This window comes from Fringilla coelebs (genome assembly GCF_963513975.1).
Source record: "Fringilla coelebs genome assembly, chromosome: 8".
Taxonomy (NCBI): Eukaryota; Metazoa; Chordata; class Aves; order Passeriformes; family Fringillidae; genus Fringilla; species Fringilla coelebs.
Window position 1 is genome coordinate 19,153,524 of NC_140066.1, and position 24,391 is coordinate 19,177,914.

The 24,391-nt window shown below is 40.4% G+C and overlaps 1 protein-coding gene across 1 annotated transcript in view; it reads left to right on the forward strand.

Annotated features, from left to right (window-relative positions):
* WDFY4 (WDFY family member 4) overlaps positions 1 to 24,391 on the forward strand; it is a gene marked incomplete at its 5' end in the record, with an annotated part of 123,276 nt that overhangs the window by 18,559 nt on the left and 80,326 nt on the right. Inside the window, 13 exons of the mRNA XM_084210746.1 lie at positions 633 to 793; positions 1,582 to 2,034; positions 2,412 to 2,516; positions 3,380 to 3,570; positions 6,088 to 6,695; positions 10,730 to 10,823; positions 15,375 to 15,589; positions 16,462 to 16,562; positions 17,508 to 17,715; positions 17,986 to 18,062; positions 18,751 to 18,969; positions 19,976 to 20,160; positions 23,102 to 23,333. Of these exons, the coding sequence (XP_084066872.1) occupies positions 633 to 793; positions 1,582 to 2,034; positions 2,412 to 2,516; positions 3,380 to 3,570; positions 6,088 to 6,695; positions 10,730 to 10,823; positions 15,375 to 15,589; positions 16,462 to 16,562; positions 17,508 to 17,715; positions 17,986 to 18,062; positions 18,751 to 18,969; positions 19,976 to 20,160; positions 23,102 to 23,333 (2,849 nt within the window). The remainder of the gene's footprint in view (positions 1 to 632; positions 794 to 1,581; positions 2,035 to 2,411; positions 2,517 to 3,379; positions 3,571 to 6,087; positions 6,696 to 10,729; positions 10,824 to 15,374; positions 15,590 to 16,461; positions 16,563 to 17,507; positions 17,716 to 17,985; positions 18,063 to 18,750; positions 18,970 to 19,975; positions 20,161 to 23,101; positions 23,334 to 24,391) is intronic.

Genomic DNA, 24,391 nt, shown 5'->3' on the forward strand with positions numbered 1-24,391 from the left:
TCTGCCACTAACCCATGCCCACATTATGCAGTTTTCCTTAAGAATTTACCCATCTTAGAATTACAGAATAAGATGATGTTCTAAACAGCTCTCTGTCCTTTGACAGACTGTCACTTCAGTCTATGAACCATGGCAAATCAGGGATTACATTTCAAACTATTTCCTTACTTAGGAGAGACCTGCCATCTTCATGTCTCATTCACAAAGCTCAGGCAATATAATTTTCTGTTCCTCAGGGATGAGATTTTTCTGTTATTTATCTCAGTTAGCAAGTCCCTTATCTTGCCAACCATATGTCCACCTTTTTATATGAAGTGTGTTTTAATTATTTGAATTCTCACAAAGTTTAAATTTTTAGCCCCCAAATCAGACTTGTTTTGAGTTAGTTTTTTTTTTTTTTTCATTAGGGACGCATAATGGGACTAAGTTAAAACATTTATCTTCCTTTTGTTAACAGGACTCTTTCAGTGTCACTTCAGCTTCCCTCAGTCTGTAGGTTTTATTCTGATTCAGTGTGCCACCATGGTGTGGATTATTCTGTGTAGCTCCCATGTGCTCCATGCCTGATGATGTATCCAAAGTGTTTCATAATTAAGGCATCGACATATGACTGTCCTAAGTTTTGTTCCTAGATGTGAGGGTTTGCAGCGGAATGAAGGAGACCCCTGCCTGGATGAGATCTTGGACATGCTGACTTGCCTTACAACCTGTGGAAAAACTGAACTGAAAGTTTCTGGCGATATTGTGCACCCGCAATTGCCACACTTTGATTTTGAACGGACACAGCCTTCTGGTATGGTGTATATGTGAATGTGTGTGTGTGTGTGTATATATGCGCACATGTGGCTGGGTGGGGGGGTCATAGGAAAATGAAACTCTATTAATTTTCTGTCTTAATATGGAATAAATTAATATGATGTGGCATAGTTATGATATTTTATGAAAAATTCTTTCCTTAGGATTTTTCCTCCTAAGGAGCTGAAGGGCGTCAGGAACAAAATGTAAACAATGATTGTTTGCTGCTGTGGAATGCAACAGGTGGATCTGTGATTGGTCTCATCTGGTTGTTTCTAATTAATGGCCAATCACAGTCCACCTGTCCAGACTGTCTCAGTCAGAGACAAACCTTTGTTATTCATTCCTTTTCTATTCTTAGCCAGCCTTCTGATGAAATCCTTCCTTCTATTCTTTTAATATAGTTTTAACATAATATATTTCATAAAATAATAAATCAAGCCTTCTGAAACGTGGAGTCAACTTTCTCGTCTCTTCCCTCATCCTGAGACCCCTGCAACCACCGTAACAAATGGTGACCCCAAGTGAAGGAAACACCACAATGTGGCATCTTCAGATCTATGTGTCAGTGCTGCGGGAGCCTGAATGCCACCTACATCAAACTGAAATGACCATGTTAGCTCGAGCATCTCATCCAAGCTCAAGGGCATGCCTCCCAATCACATCCCTCATCTCTGTTGCTCTCATTTCCACTTTCAGATGATCTAGCATTGCAGTTAGGGTGCTTGCAGACTTGAATGACACTCATGTAAAAATGATCTCACCTGGTTTTTTTCCACCGCACAGGAATGACAGTGAAAAACCTCCAGCCTTTCCAGGTGTTGCAATCCATTTTCCAGAGAAGTAATGACCAGCACCTGTGTGGAAGAATCTTGTCAGCAATTGCTACCATATGGGCTTGGGACAGAGTGAACTTCTTTCTACTGGAATGGACGCTGCAACCTATCAATCAATTCACTGACATCATTCATTTCAAACCACACCCAGTCCAAGTCCAGTTCTTCAGACTGGTGGAGTCCATAGTCCTGGACCTGTCCTATGTTCCCCATGAGATTTTGAAGAAGGTTCAGTATTTGATAAAGGAAAACGAAGTGCCATTCTGCACCTTAACAGCTCTCCAGTGCCTTCTCAGCATGACCCAGAAGGACCTGTTATTTAGTGACATTTTCCGTGACTCTGGGCTCTTAGGCCTTCTGCTGGCACTTTTGAGGAAGGAAGCCAAGATCTTGAGGAAATCAGGTACAACTTAATGCCACTCACAACAGCCATTGAAGTAGCCAGATCAATAGGATTAAATAATCTTTTTCTACAGTAAATTTATGTATATTTTATACTGAGTAGCTAGATTTTTTCTTCAAGACAATTGGCTTAAATTTGATACACAAGCTGGGTCCTCTCTGAAATCTTTGCTGTTTATTTTATTGCTCACTAGCCTAAACAGCTCTGGGATTTTCTTTGCTAGTGTGTGTTGAGTTTTTCTGGGTGGCACCCTTCAGCCCACAATTTAAACAGGTCCTAATTTGGGGTTCTCTAGAATGCAAGCTTGAGATTGGAGCAAGAAAAATTCTTCCTTCCACTTCTTGTATATTGTAACATAACTTTTAATGTGCTGACAGCTGGAACTCATCTGCCTAACCCAAAGGAAGGCACTGAGAAGGAATTAAATGTTGTGATGCTGAAAATGGTGGCTGCCCTTACAGCAAGGTCTGTGAGGAACACGGGTAAGGAAATACACATGACTGCATTACCCTCATGATGTTTGGTGGTAAGTGGCCATGGTCTTAAAGAGCACCAACAAATTTTCTGACTTTTTTGCTTCAGTCAAAAATGGAGGAAAAAAGCAAGAATTGTAGGGATAACTGTGCTACACTAGGAAGAAATGTGACAAAGGTATTCTCATCCTGCACAATAAGCTCTGTCCCAGTAGTCAGCTTGTTTCATTCATCCACGTGCATAGTCCTGAAGTGCTTATATAGGATGCACAAACTTAGCTTGTGGTAAAAAATGTGTGTACTTGACTCTTGTGTATTGTTTTTTCATCCAGATTTTCTTCCATTATATCTGTTGTTTGAAATCTTGATTGGATCAGGTGCATGCTGAGGAACACTCCTATATTTGTGTTATACCTAAGAATTTTTACCTGTTTGTAGGGAATCTTGTGGAACAGAGTAGCACAGGGGTGAATGCTATGGAATACAGGAATACACTCAATTCACTCTGGAACCCTCCAATCATCATGTTTGCAGCATTTTGCATGGTGTAAATACATTTCCAGAAACTACCAAAAAGTTTCCTTCCTAAATGAAAGAGGTGCTTAAGCTGAAACTAAGGTGTTTTTCCTTTTATTCATTATTGTATTGGGAACCTGTCATCTCTGATGATTGGAAATCATGGTCATCCAGTCATTTCAGCCCTAGCTGTTCTTGTGCCATTCAGTTTGTGTCATCTTTAGCTGAACCAGTTGCACTTCTTACCTGTCCTGCTGAATTTGTAGAAATGTGGCACTTCAACACTGAAAATCTGCCTGTAAAAACTACAAGCAAAGGGTAGTTTAACTAAAAAATTATAATGTGTTTGTCCCTAGTTGTTCTGAAGGACTATGGAATGGTGCCATATATCAAGATATTTTTGGATGATGAGTGCTACAGGAGTGCTACTCTCAGCATCTTGGAGCAGTTATCAGTCATCAATTATGAAGAATATATGAGCATTATTATTGGGGCCCTCTGTTCTTCCACTCAATGGGAACTGCACCTGAAACTAGATCTTCTGAAGGTAAGTAATGTGGCTCTCACTTGGCCATTGTTTTCTTGGGAACTGTCTGTTTTCAAGATGTAAGAGCAGAAGAAGGAGCCATAGGCTAGCTCTAGATTATGCTAAGTTAGGCACTCTGATTTTTAACAATGCCTGTGTGGTCAATACCCCCACTCAGTATCAGATTACAAAGAATTTTGAAGACTTAAATAGTAATGCAAGAGGGAAAAATGGAAATGCTAAAGGCACAATTGTATGAGCAGTTCTATGTAACGTGACTGAGAAAGGAGAAACAAATGTGAATGAAAGTGGATTTATAGAGAGAGGATGTAAGATGTGAAGCAGCAAGACTGGCAGAGCCAGGATAGGCATGAGATGAACAGCTTCATTCTGATAAGTTTCCAAGGTTGAAACTTTGCTGTCCTCAATTTTGTCATTTCTCACAAACAGTAGTGTAAACACATGTAATACATGTAAACATGTGTAAAAAGAGATGAGGCAATGGAAAGGGAGAATTTTATGAATGTTTGGAGGAAGAAACTAGGATTAGTCATAGCCTCTATTGACCCCAGAGTGTCTGATCCCTAAGCAATGAAACAGAGGAAAGAATCACAGTGCTTTATTTTGGTTTAGGTCATTGGCATCCAGATGAAAAGCAGCACTGTTGTAAGCACTGATTTTAAAATTTCTTTCTACCTTCTCTGTCAAGTGTGAATGGAATTCACTTTTCTGTACAAACTGCTTCTATAACAAAAGAAGTGTGTTATTAAAAAAAATTAAAAGGATGAAGTTTATAGCTTTGATTTGAAATTGTAAACTTTTACAATACCTGTGGAAAAGTTGAGTATGGTGTCCAAACTAATATGAAAATAAATGCAACTTCAGTGTCTAATTTTGACAAATGATAACTGTATTAAAGTATAATGTAAGCAAATGAATTTATTTTCTTTATCCACTGGGACTGTGATTGTGTTACACACAAATTCAGATTGATTTGCTAATGTATATTTAGCTGTTAAAGCCAGAGCCCAAATGCAATTAGCACTGCTGTATTCCAGTGTGGCACGTGGACAATTATGAGGAATAACAAATAATGGAATGTGCAAAATAAATTCTGTTAGCAGTAACTGAGTTAGGGGGTTTCCAGCAGACATCAGTTTTATAGATTCAAGGCAGAGGAATACTAACTCATAGGTGATTAAATTCTAACTGAGTTAAAGCAGGAGGAAATGTGTTTACTGTTGACCTACTCTGGAATGTGTTAAAGCCATCCTGATAACTTCAACTCTAAGTTATTAAATTTACTCCCTGTTCAGAAGTCTCTGCCTGGTTTGATACATTATCATACAAAATTGAATGACAGTAATGGAGTGCCCCCTCCCCCTTCAGTTCCCACAACCGTTTCTCACAGTCCTAGGTCCTGTTACAGGCAGATATATTTCTGTTAAAAACTGTTCCTCCTCAGGAGGTTGTGAAGTAAAGCTTTTTCATTGGAGATCTCTTGGGAAGATCTGTGGAATTAACCCTTTCCAATGTACAAAGGTACAGCATCAAATTTGAAAAGACCCTGTATGAAATGAATTGTACAACACCCCAAAAACTTGGGATCAATTGTGTTCAAATGCAGCAGATTGTTTCCTTGCAAGCTCCTTTTTGTCACCAATTTTACTTCCACAGTTCTTAATAACTTTTCCAGATTTGTTTTAAAATGGCAAGCCCATAACATTTCAAATTGGAAAATAGTTTAAGTTGTATTTATAGATGTGTTATATAGTCAAGTGGTATGGACTTATAACAGCTTTAAGCCTATTGACATTAGATAAAATCTAATATCTTTGTTGTCTTGAGATGTTAGTTTTTATGGCTTTCTTCCTCTAACGTGTTGTGCAAACTTTAACAATACCTTAGCTGAGAAAAGGTATTCTTGTCTTCCTTAATGAGAGCCTGCTGCTTGCAATATTCTTTGTGCCATCCCGTGTCACTGTGGTTTTTTTTGAAAAGGCCTTCTCAGTCATATGACAAAAGTTTAGTGTGGGTCCTTGTGTGCATTTAGGTCTTCAGGAAGACTTGTCTATAGACAGCTGTGCCTTCCTGCCAGTTTCCCTGTTGGGGGTATTTACAATTTAATCTTTACTTCCATTTATCTAGGGTAAAGGCAGGTTTCTTGAGAGAGTCTGAGAAGACTGGTAAAAGAACAGCCAAAGATATGAAACTACCTCTTGCCAAACTGACTAGGATTTGCAAAGCAGGAAATTTGATTTTTTTGTTTCCTCCTATGAGCATTGTTCTGTACCTTTAGGCTGACTGCTTTAGTGGCTCCTAAGGGTGCATTCAAGGGCTGGTTGTATGATTCATTGAGTATATGGGGAAGGGAGGAGAAGTTGTGCAGTGATGACCTTTATTTTGACCACCTTGCCCTCCCACCTCAAAGAGTGAAATTTTGGTGAAAGAATTTTTGTACAAACTTGCAATTTTAAAATATTCTAAACCTTCTTTCCCCTTTAAGTGCTTCTCTTTTTTTCTTCCCAATATTTGTAGTCGCTGTTGAGGATACTGGAGAGTCCCAAGAGCCATTCAGCTTTCAGAACCTGCAGTGGCTTCAATGGGCTCCTGTCCCTCCTCTCAGACATGGAAGGTGCCCTGCAGGACCCTCCATCTGGGCAGTGGGCAGCAGTTGGACAGAATTGCATATTGGAGCTGGTTTTCTGTGCTCTTCAGGGGATAACTGCAGCCCTGCACCTAGACCCTGTCAACAGCACCTTCTTCCAGAGGAATGGCCTCTTTGAAAAGATGGCAGAGGATCTTGGATCACTGGGATGCTTCTGGACAGAGGGGAAAAGGCAAATTCCTGTGAGCCTTGAGAAGACAAGGACATTTGCAGAATTCTTGGATGCAGCATTCTGTTCTTCAGAACGTCTCCCAGAATGGCTAAAAAACTGCATTTGGATTCTGAGTTTTCTCGATCGTATGGTCAAAGGAACCCTCCATCAGGAAAGCTACTTTAAGGAGAGGAAGCCAGAGATGGGAGAAGAAGCAAGAGATGATCAGGAGGCACCCCAAGCTCAGGAAGACCATCCTGTTACTTTCAAAAGACCAGGCAAATTACCTGCCTCTGCCTATATGCTCTGGGGGAGCCCTGAAGAGAAGTAAGCCTTTATTTACTCCAGGAAATAGAAAACTAAGGCTGATATGTGCATTTTATATGGTAGTAAACTGAGGTAAGGTGTGATATAACCTGCCAAGGGTAAACAAATCAGTTCAATCCCAACTCCCAGGCCTTCAGGCAGCAGAAATCAATGTTTTTGGAAAGGTAAATGATGAAAAAATTGGGGTTTAAGGATTAGTGCAGCAGTGGGAGACAGCCCCAAGAGCTGCAGAGTTTATGTTGAAAATTCCAACACCTGCAAACTGGGAGCAGGAATGGAGTCTTAGAAGAAGGTTGCTGGGACTTAAATCTTGTGCTTAAATCATTGCTTGAATCTGTTCTGATCAATTTGCTTCCAGTCACTTGATACGTTGAAAATGAAAGTTACACTAAGGTATTTTAAATGCTCCTTTATGCATGTGTGTCCAGGCACATGTGCAGACACTTTCAGTTATTTCTGCTGAAATAGAAAAAACTGGAAAAGGAACAGTCATGATGCCTACCTCACTGAATAAAGGTTTATGTTGAAACATATATCCTTGGTAGGAAGGGAAGACTATACCAGAAATCACATAGCTGTCAGCTGTGAATCAGTTCTGAATCACCTGCATTTTGTAACTCATGAGATTTTTCTGTCCATTCATTTTTCTCTAGCTTTATCTTGAATCTCAATCCTTTTATCAAATTCTTTTCTGGTTGGAATTATGCTTAAAAGAACTCAGTTGATAAGTGTGAGATTTCTTCAACCCTTACTGTAGATTATTGCAAAGTCATCTTCCAAGTTAAAGACCAAGACAGGATGTCTGACACTCATAGCAGCAGTCACTGAAGTCAGCAGAACTCTTTTCCCTGAGTGCTGAAGCAGACTGAATAAGCATTTCTGGTTATATTTATACTCGTTTGAAGCAAGTAAAGAATGCGTGGTGGATTTCTTTGTTCCTTGTGCAGCAGATTTTAAAGTAGTCGTGGAGATGTTTGCTCCACGTTTACTCTTTAAATTACACTGGAGGTTTCTGATTAGTACTCAGTGCTGGGGAGAGGACTTGGTAGCTCAGAAGGAATAAATGCTCTTTTCCAAGCAGATCTTCCTCGGCTGATTTGGGAGAACATGGGTCCAGGCACACAGAGGACACAGAGGGTGGTAGCTGTGAGAAGTACACGGTCTGTTGTATGGGATGTTAAGGGAGAAAGAGTAGGTTAGGGCAATGCTGAGAGGGGTGTGGCTCTGTCTTCTGATTGTCTTTCTGGAGTTACTAGGTCTGAAATGAAGAAATGAGCAAGGCTTCCTACCTCCTTGTGTTATTTTGTCTGCTGAGATGTGATGCTGTGCTGTAACCGAATACCACCTGTGGAGATGTTACTCCTGTAAACTGGGACCCTGTCAGTTCACAGTGTCTGACTAGGGATTGTCTTGGTTCTGGGATGTGAAGGCACAAAAGGAGGCCAGATCAGCTAGGGGTGGCTGCAGACTGTCCATGACAAGTCTATGCAAACACAGAAGACAAACACATACTGGGAGGCTGACAGTCTTCAAGCTATACAGCCTGCATCCTTTTCCACCAGTGCATTTTATGAAAATAAAAATAAGAAATCCCATAGTTTCTGCAAGCCTGTTGTTCCCCTAGTGCAGCTTCCTCTTAGCTGTAATCCACACTCACACTTCCCCCTGAAAGTTTTCAGGCAGCAGCTATGCAGCTTGAAAGGAGGAACTGGAATGCAGTCAGTGTAGGTGGCCTGTGATGCCCCATCTTGCAACACATATTTAATTTTCCCAAGGAGGCAGGGAAAGGAGGTGATCCTGCAGGAGCCTGTGGCTAATACATAGCCACACATCCATCATTTTAATGCTGGATAATATCCTAGCCCTTTCCTCTGTCCTGTGGCCAATGATGCTGCAAGCTTCATTGAGACACAGGGGAATTGACTCTGTCCTTCCCATCTCAAGACCAGTCCTCTGTGTTCCGGCTTCTGCAGTAATGTTTGAAACACCTTTTGTGGCAGATGGGGTAGATGGAGTCTCTGGTTTTCCTTTTGTTCCTGGTGATTAGACATAGCCTGCTGCAAGCTGTGTTAACCAAGGCTGATCTCTTTGGGGGGGAAGCCCTTCTTTGTGCCCACCCAAGCAGCATGGCTGCTGCAGCTGCTGTTACCACAGACAGCTCACTGTGCTAATGGCTCTTCAGGTTCTTTGTGACATCTCATTTTGTAACCAAAACCTCTTATTTATCTTGTTTAAGTAGCACCAGTGCAGAGCAGATTTGCAATTCACACCATGAAGCTGGTGAGATAGATGGAGTGGCAGGGCTGATTGGATAGCCCTGGGGCAGGAGTGTGGGAGATGGGCTGTTTGCAGAGGTGAGCAGTTGGAACAGGAACACAGCTTTTGCACTAAGACAGGCCATAAAACGAGGACCACAGAGAATTCTTATTGTTAAGAATACTATTCTTAAAAACCCTTCTTGAGCCTTGCTGCTCTTCTCTGCACACACTCCAGCACCCCTGTGTCCTTTAGTGAGAGGCCCAGAACGGGACACAGCACTCGAGGTGTAGGCTCACCAGTGTCAGGGTGAGGTACAGGGGAAGAATCACTCCCCTGCTCCTGCTGGCTACACTGCTGTTGATGCAGGCCAGGATGCCATTGGCTTTATTGGCCACCTGGGCACACTCTGGCTCACCTGGGCACGGGCCAGCATGCCACGCTTGTTTCCAGACAGACAGCTTTCCAGCCATCATTTGGCCCTATTGATTTTATAGAATCAGGATTTTTCTCTTTTAAAATGGTGTGGGTTTTCTCAGGGAGATGGGAGGAGAGTGTATTTTCAGTGCACTTTTTTCTGTGACATTTAAAAACTTGCCCACATTCATGTTAAGTACATGTGTATGTATCCACACTGAAACCACTGCAGCAGCAACTCTCTATACCACACCTGATTTTGATTTGTTTCACAGAAAATATTGCAAATGAGCAATTAATTTGAAATTATCCTTCTTGAGGATGCAGTAAAAACTATTTGTCACTGTGTGGCAGTGTCCTACACACTACTCCCTGTTCTGCTGTAGCAGATGAGGCTTTTTGGGAGTGGCTAACAAGCATGTTTAATTGCAGCTCTTTTACCCTCCTTTACATCCCTTGTAAAACTTTTTTTTTTTTTAATGCTTACTCTTATCCTTGTACCTAATGTTTTATACAGTTCATAAAGCATATTGTGCTTTCATTTGGCAGTCTAATTACAGCCATTAGATGTTGCCTTTGCTTTTCTTGTGAGATCTGCCTGGGACAGATGTTTCTGATAGTGCACATCACAACTCCAGTTCAGAGGTGCACCCAGAAATGCTGATGATACTCTAAACAGGATGAGCCTGTAGTGCCTAAACTAGAGTTTTTGCTGTGCTGTGGGTTCATCCTTGAGATTTATCTGACCTCTAGTCTGCATCATGGCATTAACAGATCTTCTCTGTGATATTTCTGATTCCTCAGTTCCTTCCTGTGCCTGAACATATAAAGATCCTAAATGGCAAAAATGAAAGCTGGTGGGAAAGCAGATATTTAATTTTCTTTTACTACTTAAGGCAAATTCTAGTGTTGGAAGGGGAGGATGACATACTGATTTCATTAGGACTGTCTCACCTTTGCTTAGTTCCATTTTATTTTTAAAGTATTAAGGTTACTGTATAACCCAAGTTATAAACTTCCAGAAAATAAAAGGATAACACTGGTTGTGGACTGATGCATCAGTGAATCCTCTGGTTGTCTGTTTTCTGTTCTACAAATACCTTCAAAGGCAAAATTTGCTTAAAGAGTCTCCCTCACATCTTTGAATGTGCAGGTTCTTGAAATGTCAGCCCATGAGCAGGTGATGTCCTGACTGTTACTCTCAGGAGGCATCCAGCTGTTCTGGGTCATTTGTGTTGTTTGCTTAGTTTCCAGTGCTGAGCCTGATGGCTACTGGGAGGATTTAATGCTGTGCTCTGCTGGAACATGGTTAGAACCTCTCTGCTGTTCTAATGATAATTATGATGTGTCTTTTACTGCAGGTTGGAAATGAGAGACTGCACCATTGTGCATCCAGGTGCTGTCTGTGTCATGGTGAGGTTGTTGCCAAAGCTGTACAAAGAAGGATATGCTCAGGTGAGTCTAAACATATCAAAATGCCATCTAAACAGTGTCTTCTACTTCTCTGTAGCTTCATTTCCAGGAATTGCTTAGTCTTTGCAAATGTGGTAGTACTAAAATTTACCTAAAATACTGTCAGGAGGAGCAGCACAAATTTCACTGAGTCAGTAGATGTAAGAACAACAAAGACTTTTGGCTGTCAGTTTGCCAAAGCATTTCTGTACCTGCCTGATGCAGTATATGGATTTTGGTCTCAGAATACTTATTGCAAAGGCATAATGCAGAAGTGCCTTGAAAACTGTTTTAAGTATAGCCAAGAGGCCTAGCAATCAGAACAGTCTGACCCTTCAGACCTAATGGTTCATAAACTTTTAATGCAGCTTAGAATGTGTTTTTCTGGTCAAACCTTCCAGGTATGTATACACACCCACTCTGAATAAAGACATTGCCTATATTGTGTTGGCTGTTTGGTCTAACATACTTGAATGCAGTCAAAGTACATATGAAGGGACTGAAATAAAATCAGGTTGTTCATCCAGAACTCTGAAAGGAACAAATATCTGCTGGCACATTCCAACTCTTGTTTATTGGAATCAAGCCACCAGCTAGTGAAATTTTGTTAATTACAGCAATCAATTTCTGAAAAACAAGTAGAAGGGTTAATTGGATGAGAGTGTCATCAAGAAACAGGAATTAGCTCCAGGACTTGAGCTCTGTAAGAAGGAGAGCTCTGAGATCCTCAGTAGATGGCAGTGTTCTTAAAAGTATGAAGGACTAGAGCACACATTCCAGTTATGTATTTAAGGATGCTCATCTTTCCTTTTCTTCTCTCACTCCTTTTTTCTTTGCCAATAAGAAATTATTACTAGTAGTGTTTTAGTATTTCTGTTTTGGATATGATTGCCTCAGGTAGAATTGGACCACTATTAGGCAAAGTCCTGAGTCAAACTCTACCTAGGAGTTAACAAATGCCTTGAGGAGTTCTCATAAAATAACCTGCAAAAAAAAGGTTAAAGGAAAAATAGAATTTTCCTGGCTATTTCTATTGGAAAATCATTTAATGAGAGGGAGAATGAATGGACTATTTCAGAGCTTGGGGAACTCACTGATGCTGCCAGGTAGAGACATAAAAGGCTGGACTTTACTAGCTTTAATCATAACATATATCACTGCATGAGTCCTTGTGCCAGGAGATTCTACTTGGAACACAGGAGTCAGGTAAGATCTGATGCAAAAGGTTTAACCTCAGCGGCTAGTGAAGGGGAGCTACATGCTAGAAGGAAAACAACTGAAGGAATTATTCTTTGGGTAGATATATTCTGTCCCAAACAGGTCACTATTTATTTTTCTAGTGCTACAGTATTTAACAGCTAGATGAGATGAAATCATGGCTTTGTGGATGTACTGCAGACTTTCATAAACAAGTCCTAACGGGCTTCTTGCTCTGAATTTAAGACTGAATAAAAAACTACCTTTTTAAAGGAGCAGATGTGGAGAAGAAGAGACAATAACTAATTTCTTTCTGCTTGTTTTAGTGCCATGATAGGTATTTCAGGTCCAAGTGTCCGAGAGTAATCTGGAAAAATCTTAGTTCAGGTCATGTATGATTCCTTTGCTTTCACAGAATTAGCAATGAGAAGGCACTGCTTTTACAGAAACATTAATGGAGCTCAATAAAATTAATGTACTTTCAATTCTGACCCTCAGAAATAATATCAATTTCCTGCCGATTTTGCAATTTCTCAGTGACCTTTGTCAGACCCAAGAAATGATGGGCTGAAGCAATGTTGAGCCTGTCAGTGTAGAAAACCCAGCAGCAAACAGTAAAGCAGGTGATTTTTGCTCTTCAGCTATTTCTTATACTTTCTGGAATGGCAGTTAAAAGCTGAGGAGAATAGATTTGTGGGTGTATATTCCCACCATTGATAGGCATGAGAAAAAAATCATTTGAATGTCATGGGTACAGAAACTTGCTTAAAACTTTTAAACTGACCAAGAGGTTTGAGTCAGTAAGCAGTCTTCAAGTCAGTAAATTGTATTTAGGGGACATTGCTCATGATCATACCTATGACTGGAACTAAGCCAGTTTCCATCAGGCTCCATGTTGTTTGGCCACACACAAGGTAGATTTTCCTTTCACCATTATGTTTTCTGTTCAGTGATGAAAGATAGCCTTGCACAAGTTTCCAACACTCAGTAAATTGAGACAGGTTTGCATCCCCTTCAGATACGTGGCCCAGGATATTCACAGAGTATTTTCTACCTTGTAAAGAAAGAAGTTTGCTCTCAGACACATGTCATCTTTGACTGAAATTTTCAGATTCCACGGTGTCATGACAAATCTTTCCCATTTATAATGTCAGATACAGAGATAGTCTAGATCTGACAAGGGTGGGTAAGGGAAAGGAAAGAATTTTTGAGAAGAGAATAAAAGCTTGTTTCAGTTCTGTCTCATCATCCTGGCAGGTTTCTTCTGAATACAGATAAAAATTAATCCTCACACAATTCATCATGTAAATTATTTATACTTTTGCTAAGTAAACTATTCTTCCACAGCTGGATTTTTCCTTTTTGTTTTAATCCGTGTCTCTTGCATAATGAGCTGCTGTCATAGTCACTGTTGTGAAATCAACATCAATAAGGATTTTGCACCTTTTAAAAAAACACTTATGTTTTAAATTTAGGCTAAATTACTTGTTCTCTGTTTAGATGTTAAAAAGTAAAATTTTTGAGGTATTTCTGCACACAAAATTATTGCTATTTTGTTCTTCAATCTAAGTGAATTGCATCCTTTTGAAGTGAATGCACAGTGACAAAAGTTCATCATTTTTGCTTATCTTGAATATAGCATAATAACCTTGAAGATGAATAGCAGTGAATTAAATTCAGCTACTAAGTTTTGAAGCTATGGGCTCTTAGGAGAAAGAATCTGGGAACTACTTAAGAAGATTTGGCAAATTGCTAGGTGACATTTGCCCTTAAAACTCTAATCTGAGGCAGAGCTCAGCTGCATTCTAACTGCACCTTCAATATCCTGATTCACGGTGCAAGTTATAAGTGTAAAGAAAATCAATCCATGCATACAGAAATACACAGCATGGTTTCTTGGCCACCTTTAATATTTCCACTAAAATCTCATTTTACTGGAACAAAAATCCATGAAAACAGCTCATTTTATTCAAAACAAAGCAACATTGCTATTGACAGAGCTGCTAGGCTAATGAAAACAATCAATCTTTTTGTACACCATTGTGCTTTTATTGTATTTATTTTGGAATAAACCAGTTGCTTCACTTAGTCAAGACCTGTTTAGTGTTGTTTACACATACTTTCCTGCATATAGTCAGAAATGGAGTAAAATGTTAATTAAAAGATTTAAAAGTTGTGGGACTTTGAAACACTCTGTAATAATGTAGTTTAGTCTGGTGGACACTTTCAGTGTGTAATGCAATGCACAGTGAAAGGTACGTCCCTGGCAATGAACAGTCCTTCAGAGAGAAGAAAATGTTATCCAAAGAATTCACCTTTAGGAAATGTTATACAAAGAACACACCCTTCAGATATGACAAATGGAAGTTGAGTTTGCAAAAACAGTATGTATGTTGCAATGTTTTCTAAGTGTTGCAGTTGGGGACACTTTGAAAAGAAATTGCTTGTTGGCTTTGAAATTGTCCTGTATTGGCTTTGTCTGGTTGAATGCAAAAGAGCTCAATTCCTCTTTGCACTTAATAAGCTTATTCTGAATCCAGTTGCTTCTCATTCATGTTATAAAATCAAATCCCACTGCCTTTATTTGTGTGCCTGTCACCATTGTTGTCCCTTTTTTTAAAAGATTGAGTATTTATTTCTTAGAAGAGCGTGTGAGAAAGCTTGAAAGCTCTTTGAAATAGGGAATAATTAATCTTTCTAAGATTTGTGTAAATATATGATCCAGTTACTTTTACATGAAATCTAGTTAGGTCAGTGGGGTACAATGCATTCCTAACTGGAAACAAATTGCTCTAACAATAATTTATGAGAATTGAGAGACTTGAATATCATTAAGAAGCAATAATGAAGCAAAGTTTCAATTCAGTAAAACATATAGAGAAGTGTTTAAAATTGTTTCATGACATCACTTAATACAGTTTTCTTTAAGAACAGTGCTTTGATAATGAAGAGTAGATCATGTCCATGTGGCTCTCCACAGGCTTATTGTTATATATATTCTGAATTCCTGTGTTGGTCTTGGAGTTTATGCCTAATACCCTGTCCTTGGTGGTGGTGTCTTGTTTTTGAATGACAGCTGATTGTTTTTTCCCTTCACTGCCATAGAGACAAAGAAGGAAAGCTGAGCTGTGGATGGCCAGGCAGCTGCTCAGATGAATATATGCACATTGTTTTAGTGCAGAGCTTGATAGAACAGCCATGCAGTTCTGCATGAGCCTCTTGCTTTAGGGGCTTCTTTTCTGGACCAGATGTTTACACTCAGGGATTTGACAACTGAAAAACAAATTAAAACAGAATAAATCAGTTGTCCTATACAGTTTAGTTCCAGCTCTCTGACTTTACTTCTGTGCATTTCAGCTTTCCCAGGAAATCCAATGTGCTCTGGTTGATCATATCCAGTCCTTGGTGAAGTCAGAGAAGAGTCGTCAGGTGATGTGTGAGTCTGGCCTGCTGAGCACAGTCATAACCTCCTGTCAAGATGCTTTCTGCAGTGACAGTCACCCCCTGCACCTGCCCCTCACCAGGGTGTTTGAGAAGCTTGCCTCACAGGCTGTTGAGCCACAAGTGTTAAGGTATAAGATTGTATCTAATGGAAGCAATTTGCTTTAATGGTGCCATTTTTTTGCAAAGTCTAGAAAATAATTAGATGCTTCACGTAGTGCTCTAATTCAGCAAGACTCAGGCTTTTCTTTCAAGTTCCAGTTAATCCTCCTTTCTCCTTGATTGCAGGATATATGCTTAAAGTACTCCTGAAGCTGGTATGAGTCTGTAGTGTTCTGCCTCATCTCTGCAGGGGTTATAAAGCCACTTATGAATGAACTAATTAAGTCATTGCAAAACAAACAGGGTTATTCTCTCCTGGTATTTCTATGGAGAAGCTGTTTTCTGCAGAGTAAAAATGACTTTCTCATGTCTCAGATCCATGTCAATGACAGATTCAAAAATAAAAAGTGCAGTCTTCTTCCTCAGTCACTGTTTCCAGTTTGAGGTTGCACTTTCTTCCTTAATGCTAACAAGTGCTAGACATTACAGTACCTAACAGCTACCAGAGTGCAGAATTTAAATATTCAGTGCAAGACTGTATTTCATTCACTTAGATAGGGAATAGGATTTTTAAAAAAGAGCTCAATAAAAAATCCCCAACCCATAGATTTTTTTTTTCCCCTTAAAAATTAGGGCTATTAAAAAATATTGGTGAAGAAAAGCAATCTTTGTTTTTTTTTTTTTTTAACAGGAAAATCTTGAAATGTAAAGCAAGCAAAATATTTGTGTCACTACAATGGGAAAGCATTTCTTCTGTTCTATTTGGGATGTCTTTAAAATTTGGTGTTCAATTAAAAAAATTGTTTTCCAGAAGTCTAAGCTCTATTTGCATGGTCGCTGTTACTCCAAGTGTCTGGCTTGTTTTCCTTTTCTAAAATGGATTTTTTTTTCCCCATGTTAGGCAATTCCTGTGGCTGGGAGGTTCTCCATTGGCACCTTCTAGGCCCAGCATAAACAAGACCAAGGTCCTTTCCTGTCAGGAGAGTGATTCAGCTAATGCAGGTAAGCACACAATGAACAGGGGCTGAGTTAGAGATGTCTCTGAAATGACAGGAAACTGCTGTTGAGTAGGTTGCTCCAAGACAGTCACTGTGAAGGTTTAGTATGCCTAGATGATTTTCACTGGCTATTCCCCAGATTGGGTGGTATTTGACCAACACTAAGAGCTGATCTAATGAATAGCAGAGACCAAATAAAATCTTTGCTCAAGTTAGATGCTGTACTCAGATTTTGCTGGATCAGACATGGACATGGTTTATAAAAATACCAATATTCTACAAACCAAGGGGAGTGTCTCCTTTGTTTTGCAGCATATTTTTCCTGTGATTTATAGACAGAAATAGAATAAGGATGGGAATAAAGGGCGCTGCTTTTTGTAGTCCCTAGGATATCCTAGTAATCTACCTTACTTATGCAGGCTGTTTTCCCTCTGAGTCATTTCTCTGCTCTAATGTGTTTTATAGATGAAAGGCTACAGTATAATAGTATTTGGTGCTTAAACTAGTCTCATGCCTGAGACACCTGATGCAGCGTGGTCTGTGTTTGAGTCTTATGTTCTTTGCAGTCATTCTTCAAATCCTCTCCCACATGTTGCTTGTGACTATTCTGTTACAGCACAGTTGAATGAATGGCTTTTGCATAAGAAAAATGAAACCACTGGGTTTGGGACATTTTTTAGTAAGGTGAGGTCTGGAGATGCCTGAAGATGTGTGGGAAAAAATTATGGATAAATATGGCCATGGCTCTCCTGACAGTCTCCCATTTTGAAATGTCTTCAGTGTAATTTTTTTTTGCATTGCTGTAGGATTTCTGTGGGCTGCTGAGGATGTTTATCTCAAGAGCATGAAGTGCTGTTCTGAGCAGGGGTGCCTAGAATGTGGGCAATACCTGTGCTTGGAAAACGACTTGCAGACATTGATCTGGTTAGGCGCTGTGTTCATCTTTCAGGTTCAGAAGAGAGTGTGGTGGGCAGCAAATCAGATCCTCAGACCATTGTGCCTGTCAGGAACTCTTCTTGGCTGTCTAAGGGATCTGCACTGGCACTCCAGGCTGCCATGAGTCTCATCTCCATGACATCCCCTCGGAACTTCCAGCTGCACAGCACTGCTTTAGCTCCATCCTTTGTGGAGTTTGACATGTCCATGGAAGGCTATGGGTATTGCTGCTGTTGCTTTTATTTTAGCTGCTCTGGGGTCTCCAAACCCTTACTCTGAGCACAGTAACTATTCACCTCTCTCTCCATCTTAATCTATGTATCCTATCGCTGCCTTCCATGCAGCAATGTTGCCAACATATTTTGTTACTGTCTCACTGTTGACAGCCTCCTCTCTGCCTTGCTGCTATGATCCTGCAACACCAGAAGTTACTGGTGACCCTCAGGGATGATTTTTTTTGTGATGACGGGTTCTTGCTTGCTTTTATATAGGTGTTTATACCTCCCTACCTTGGCCACTGTCATGGGATCCAGTGCAGACCAATCTGTCTCGGGAGGGATTGGCATGGGTAAGCACTGGGACTCACCTGCAGCTTGCTGGGCACACTGACTTCTCAGCCCCAGTGAAAACATTCAACAGCTGTAAGAAAGAGCAGCTCACAAGCTGTGTGCTCCAAAACACTTCTGTCTCTGTGTCCCAGACCGGCTCTGAGCTGTAAAACTTGTACTGCTCAGCAAAATGGGGAATTGGGTGCAGCTTTGTAGTGGGATGAATTAATATCAGCAATATAAATTTAAAGCAGGCTTCTAAGAAAACAGTCTTAACCAGTAAGAGCCACCAGATTTTAGGGTAATTTATGGAAGGAATAGCAACTGTCATTTAATGGGATTGTCCTATACAACAAAATCCACTTTTGGGTGGACTGGGAAATGGCTGAACGTTTTGCTTCCTGAGTTTTAGTGAAATTTGAGAACTTGTTTCTGGCTTGGAAATTGCTAATTCATCTGCTCCACAGCATGAAGAGCTAGTGCTCATTTCTCATCAGTCAGCTTTAGGTCATTTATACATGTGCACAGAATCATATGTGAAATCACTGTGATATTGAATACAGGCAGTGAAGTCCAAGAGAATAGAAATTAAACCCCATAATCTGGTGTTGGTTCTTCCCTGGTATGGCAGAGTGAAACAGAAAGCAGTTTGCTAATGGCTGCACAAGGACAGCAACTTCCTTAATGCTTTTTTGTTCCTGTCTGCAGGCAGTAGAGCGTTCCCTCCCTCAAGTGGCCTGACACTGTCCTGCTGGTTCCTGGTTGGCAAGTTTGGTTTGGTGCACAGCAGCCACCCGCTCCACTTCCTTACCATTGTGAGGCACATGTCAAGAGCAGAGCAAGAATTTGTTTGCTTTTCTGTAAGCTTCTTGCCACAGGACCTTTCTTTGGTCATTTCTACAGAAGAAGTAGAATTCCAGCCACTTGGTAAGGCTCTTTTCAGTCAAGTTGCAGTGCTGTGTCCTCTTGTTATCTGGAATTTTCATTAATAAATTTCCTCTTCTTTGAAGTACTTAGGGTATTAATGAGATTTCTCTTCAGTTTTCTTCTTGAATCCAGTCATGATTGTAATTGTTGCCCATGTTTAGTTTTTAAGTCTGCGGTAGGCATTGTGAATTACTGCAATATTCAATGGAAAATATGGAAAATTTTTGAGTGTCACTTTTATTGTGGAGTGCAGTTGTGGAGACTGGGCTTGAACCAGTCAGTTCTGCGTGACACTAAGCATGTTTGGAGAGTAGGACTGAGGATTTGGGGAGTGATCTAGCTTCCTAATGAAACAACTCATTTCCTCTCCTTGCTTTCAGAATGTTTTCTGTTATGCCAGTCTGTTAATACTGTTCCCTGTATATATTTATCCCTTTTCTTTACTGACTAGAGTAGCTACTTCAAATGTAAATGTGATTGAATATTCCAGAGGAGGTTGGAAATGAAGTGGGAATAGTAGCCAGGACTTTCATGCACAGCTGACATTGTGTGAGTGTTCTGATTGCCTTAGATAATGATAAAAATTCCACCTTGCCTTTTTTCATAAAAGCTACAAATTAATATGGAGACTTTTATCATCTCATGGACCTGCTAGGAATTTTTTCTCAGTGTCAGCTAACTCTGTAAATACACAGAGGGATTCTCCTCTTAGTGAATATGTTGGGTTAATTCTAGTTCAGGGTAGGTTTTGCAGCATCAAGGCAGATGGCAGGTGTTATTTGGGAGGGTGACATGTTGTATGCTGGAGGGATCCTGAGAGCTGTGCAAGTTGTAGGTCGTGAAACAGACCTTGGGCAGTGTTTTAAAGGCTCTAGACATAATAGCATCAAATCCCACTCCACCCACAGAGTGTCACGTTCTTCCTGTCACATTTGAAAGTTGCGTTCCAGAGGCAGGTGAAGATGGGAAACTTTCTGTTGACTTATCCCTTTTTTTGCTGTTACAGATATTATGGAACCTGAGGCTGAGGTCCTAAACCCATCCCCATTTCCAAGGCAAGTCAAGTTTGGCTGTGGTAAACTTCTGGTCACTGGCCAGTGGCATCATCTCACAGTGACAGTTGCTAAGGAAGCAAAGAAGAACTGCATTGTGTCAGCTTATATAAATGGCCAGATTCTTGGCTCTGCAAAGGTAAAGGCTCTCTGCATAGATCTTGTGCCTGGCTTTTGCCTTGCATTGCTTTTCATTTCCATCTCCCAATGCACCTACCATGACATTTCAGTAATTATCTGGGAAACCCAAAGCATGGTGATTTACACGTGTAACACGTGCCACTGTGCTGGGTGTGAGTGGAGTCAGGAGTCTGTACCAAACAGGGTGTACTTGTGGTCCTTTTCAGAACTATGTTCTCAGCTTGTACTGATGCTTTGAGCTAGCTCTTCTCTCCCCCTTCAGCATGTAGATAACAGGGCAATTTGTGTGGTGATGCTCCTCTAGAGTTGGGGATACCTAGCTTGCAGGTAGCACAGGGTTATGTTGCTGAAATTCAGTTATACCCTTAGGTCAACATTTTCTGAGTTTACTAGTGATTCAGAGGATTTATCAGTTTCAGCCCAAGATCTGCAGAGATTGTCAGCTATAAAAATATAGGTGTGGCCTGAGAGCCCTTAATCAAGGATCACTTGGATTTAGGCTGAAACCTGCAAAGGTGATGAGTTGCACAGAGAGTCTCCACCCTTTCCTTTCAAGAAAGCTCTTGGAATTGGAAAGGTCACAGAAAAATAAGCTGCTGTGACTGGTCAGCTCTTTGCTGACCAGAATCCAAAGGTGGGAGGAATTTCCTCAAGCATCTTATTTGGTCATGTATTATCTTATATCTTATTTGGTCAAGCTGTCCTCTTTATCTTCACCCTTTGAACAATCAGTCAGTGGTCTTTTCCCTCACTAGGACACTAAGCACTCAGGAACAGATAGGGTTAATTGTTCAGTGAGTGAGATGATATCAATTAATGAGTTCATTGCTAATATTGGTGTACTGGCAGTTCCCCTAATATGCAATTTCTTGTGATTTTTGTCACACAACAGTCAATTCTCAGGTTGGATGAAATAGTAGGCAAAAGTAATCCAAATGCACCTGAAGCACTCATAATCTACAAGATAAATGAGAATAGCCCCTGGTTTCTATTATTAATATCTTCATGCTCCTTGTTTTGTAGTTAACCTCATACTATTTCAGAGATCTGATTTTTGGACTTTGAATACAGTGTAGAAAATGCAGCCTGTTCTTTCTATTATATCTCTGGTTGGTGTGGTGGATTGTTGGTTTTTGAGTAGAATCTTTTTATGAATTGAAACTTGTAACCTTGGTCTCCTTCTTTTTGTTCCCATATTTCAATTCAATCTCAGCACGTGCAAAGCTCACTGTTGTAAACACAACCTGTTTAATTCCAAGTATTCTCTTTCCCATACTTGAGAAAAATCATCTGTCTTATAAACGCCTTTTGGGACCTATATCCATTTCAAGAATGAAAATTTAATTTAATTTGACTTCCTTCAAATGAGACTGAAAGTCATCAATAAAACTATGCCTAAACATTGCAATTGATGAAAGAATTCACAACAAATGTGTTTAACATTCAGTGAAACACCTCATACAAATAAAATAATCCTTTAGTAAACAAAAGATTGTCCCAGTGTTGGGTTCACTGATTAATGTAAGTGTTCATCTTGATATGTACAGTGAAGAAAAGATGGCCTAAGAAGTTAGAAATGGATGAAAGTTGTCAACAATGCCAAAGGCTATTTTTAGGTGGTGGAGCTGGAGTGGGATGTGTTACTGTGCTGCATCAAGTCTAATATTTATTCACTGAAGTGTCAACTCCTGCCTCAATATTGACCAGCCTGTTTTCTAAATCTCAGTAGTCAGAGACCAGTAAATGCTTGGAGTCTCCCATCCTAGCAACAAATTGTTAAAGACAGGGCTAAGCCTCAAAGTACAATATCGTTTCTCTCTACCAAAAATTCTAACTACTTCCTGTTAGAGCTCTCTACAGCTAAATAAAATAATAATAGACTCAGTTTAGGAGGCCAAATCATTATTTTGGTACCAAAAATAAATGGCCTTGTTTCCTAAGCAATGTTAGCTCCACTGAAACTTACTGATGCAATCGGATAATCTACACTCTTCAAAAACTGCTTATTCTCCATTTATGCCTGTACAAAGTAACTGTGACTTGTCTTTCTGTGTTGAATGTCACAGTCAGGGTTATGAAGTTAGGAAAGGAAAAATATGTCTGGAGTCAAGACAAGGTTTGTCTTTGCCAATGCTTGGAATTCTTTTGACTGTGTTTTTGGAACAAAAATTAGGCTTAAACATTCAAAATGCTAATGTTTACAGTACTTCTCAAAGTCCAATTTCTGAACAGTAGCTGATAATTGTGGTGGGTTGACCTTGGCTGGATGACAGGCGCCCACCATGCAGCTGCATCACTCCCCTTCCTACCTGGAAAGAGGAGGGAAAGTAAGATGGAAAATGACTTGTATGTTGAGTTTATTAAAGCAGAAGTGAGTCTTCATGTGCACAAGCAAAGACAACAAAAAAAAAAGGTTTATTCTCTACTTCCCATTGGTGACTGCTGTTGAGCCACTTCCTGGGAAGCAGATCTTCAGCACAGAGAGCAGTTGCTGTAGGAGGCAAGCATTGTAAATAATGAATTCCCTCCCTCCCTCCTTTCCTTAGCTGTTATGTCTACATCGACATTATATGGTATGGAATATCTCTGATGTTAATTTGGGTCAGCTGGCCTGGTTGTGTGCCCTCCCAGGATCTTGCCCACCCCCAGCCCCTTGATGAGGGGAATGTTGGAGAGCTGGTGCTGATGCTGCCAGCTCTGCTCAGCAAGAGCCAGAACTCTGGTGTGTTATCAACCCCTTTGTAGCTCCCAGTGCAGAGCACAGCCCAGTGAGGGCTGTGGTGGGAAAGGAGCTCCAGCTGAGCCAGGCCCAGTAAAATTGTGTTGCACAGCTGAGACTTCAATGAGCGAAGAGGTGGCAGGCAGGACCTTACAGGGACGAGACCCCAGGGCACCCTGAGTGCACAGGATCCTCTCAGTGAATTCCTCCTCTGTTGCAGATGCAGTATCTCCAGCCCTTACCAGGTAGCTGCATTTCCATGGAACCCTCTTCCTTTATTGATGTCTATGGGTACATAGCTACTCCTCGGATTTGGAGACAGAAGTCCTCCTTGACCTGGCGCCTTGGTCCTACATACCTGTTTGAAGAAGCCATTTCTGTGGAAACCATAGAAGTTATTATTAAGCTTGGCCCTCAGTATTGTAGCAACTTCCAAGCAGTACAGCTTCAAGGTATGTGACAATTCTCATATCTGCCACTGTTTGTCAGGGCAGTGTTCTTTTTAGTCTTTTAATCTTCTATTAGTGTTTCACTGTGTCTAGAGATCACTCTAAAAGTCTGGAAAGCTGCATTACTGAATGTTGTACAAGATTGTAGTGAGATACATGAGGATCTCGTAACACCCTGTGAATTGGAAAGAAGGGTAGGAATCAAGCAGCAGAGAGAGATGAAGAGTAAAGAGGGTCAGCACATCCTGCGTTGCAAGATTGTGATTTTTGTTGGACAAACATTAAAGCAGAATCTTTAACTGAGACATTCTGCATTAACAGTGCTAACGGGGAAAAAAAAGGCAAAAAGAGAGTATGGAGTTTAACTGCAAATGCCTGCAGAATAGGAGAGAGGGGCAGGGGAGTAAGTTACATTCAGTTTAATGAAGAGGCTTTTTAACTGAAGTATGCTGTTAGCTTCAATTATTAAACAGACAGACAAAACATTTCAGTTATTGATTACTGTTTGTTCAACAAGTAGTGCATTCCCCTCCGTGCTAGAGCTTGGGATGAAATGGGATGGTCATTTCTCATTGAAAACAGCAAAATAATCCTTCTTGGTCATGCTCCAGCCTAAAAGAATGTAAAAACACTGGCTGAGAGTACTCCTTCAGACAGAATGCTGTCAATCTACACAAAAAGCTGCAAGTGTGGGAAGGGGTTGTTGAGAGAGAAATGGTGTCAAAGTACAGCTCTGAAAGTAAAAACATTACCTGTAGAAGTCAGAAGGATTTGATTTTTTGAATCATTGAGTCTTTATGAAGTCTGGGGGGGCTTTTTTTCTGCACAGTTCTTCCCAGATGGACTTCATTACTAATCACATGTGACTCTAGGGATGCCCTGTTTAGGGGAGATCACTGAGAATCATATAAGATGTGATCTCCTAATTGTGAAATGATCTCACTCTCCCTGCACTCTCCCTATTTCCATCAAAACATCCAAAGGAACTCAGGCAAATGGAAATTTTCACATTAAAAATGTTTTACACAGTCCCTCCAATACTACAGTGAGTTTTTTTCCCC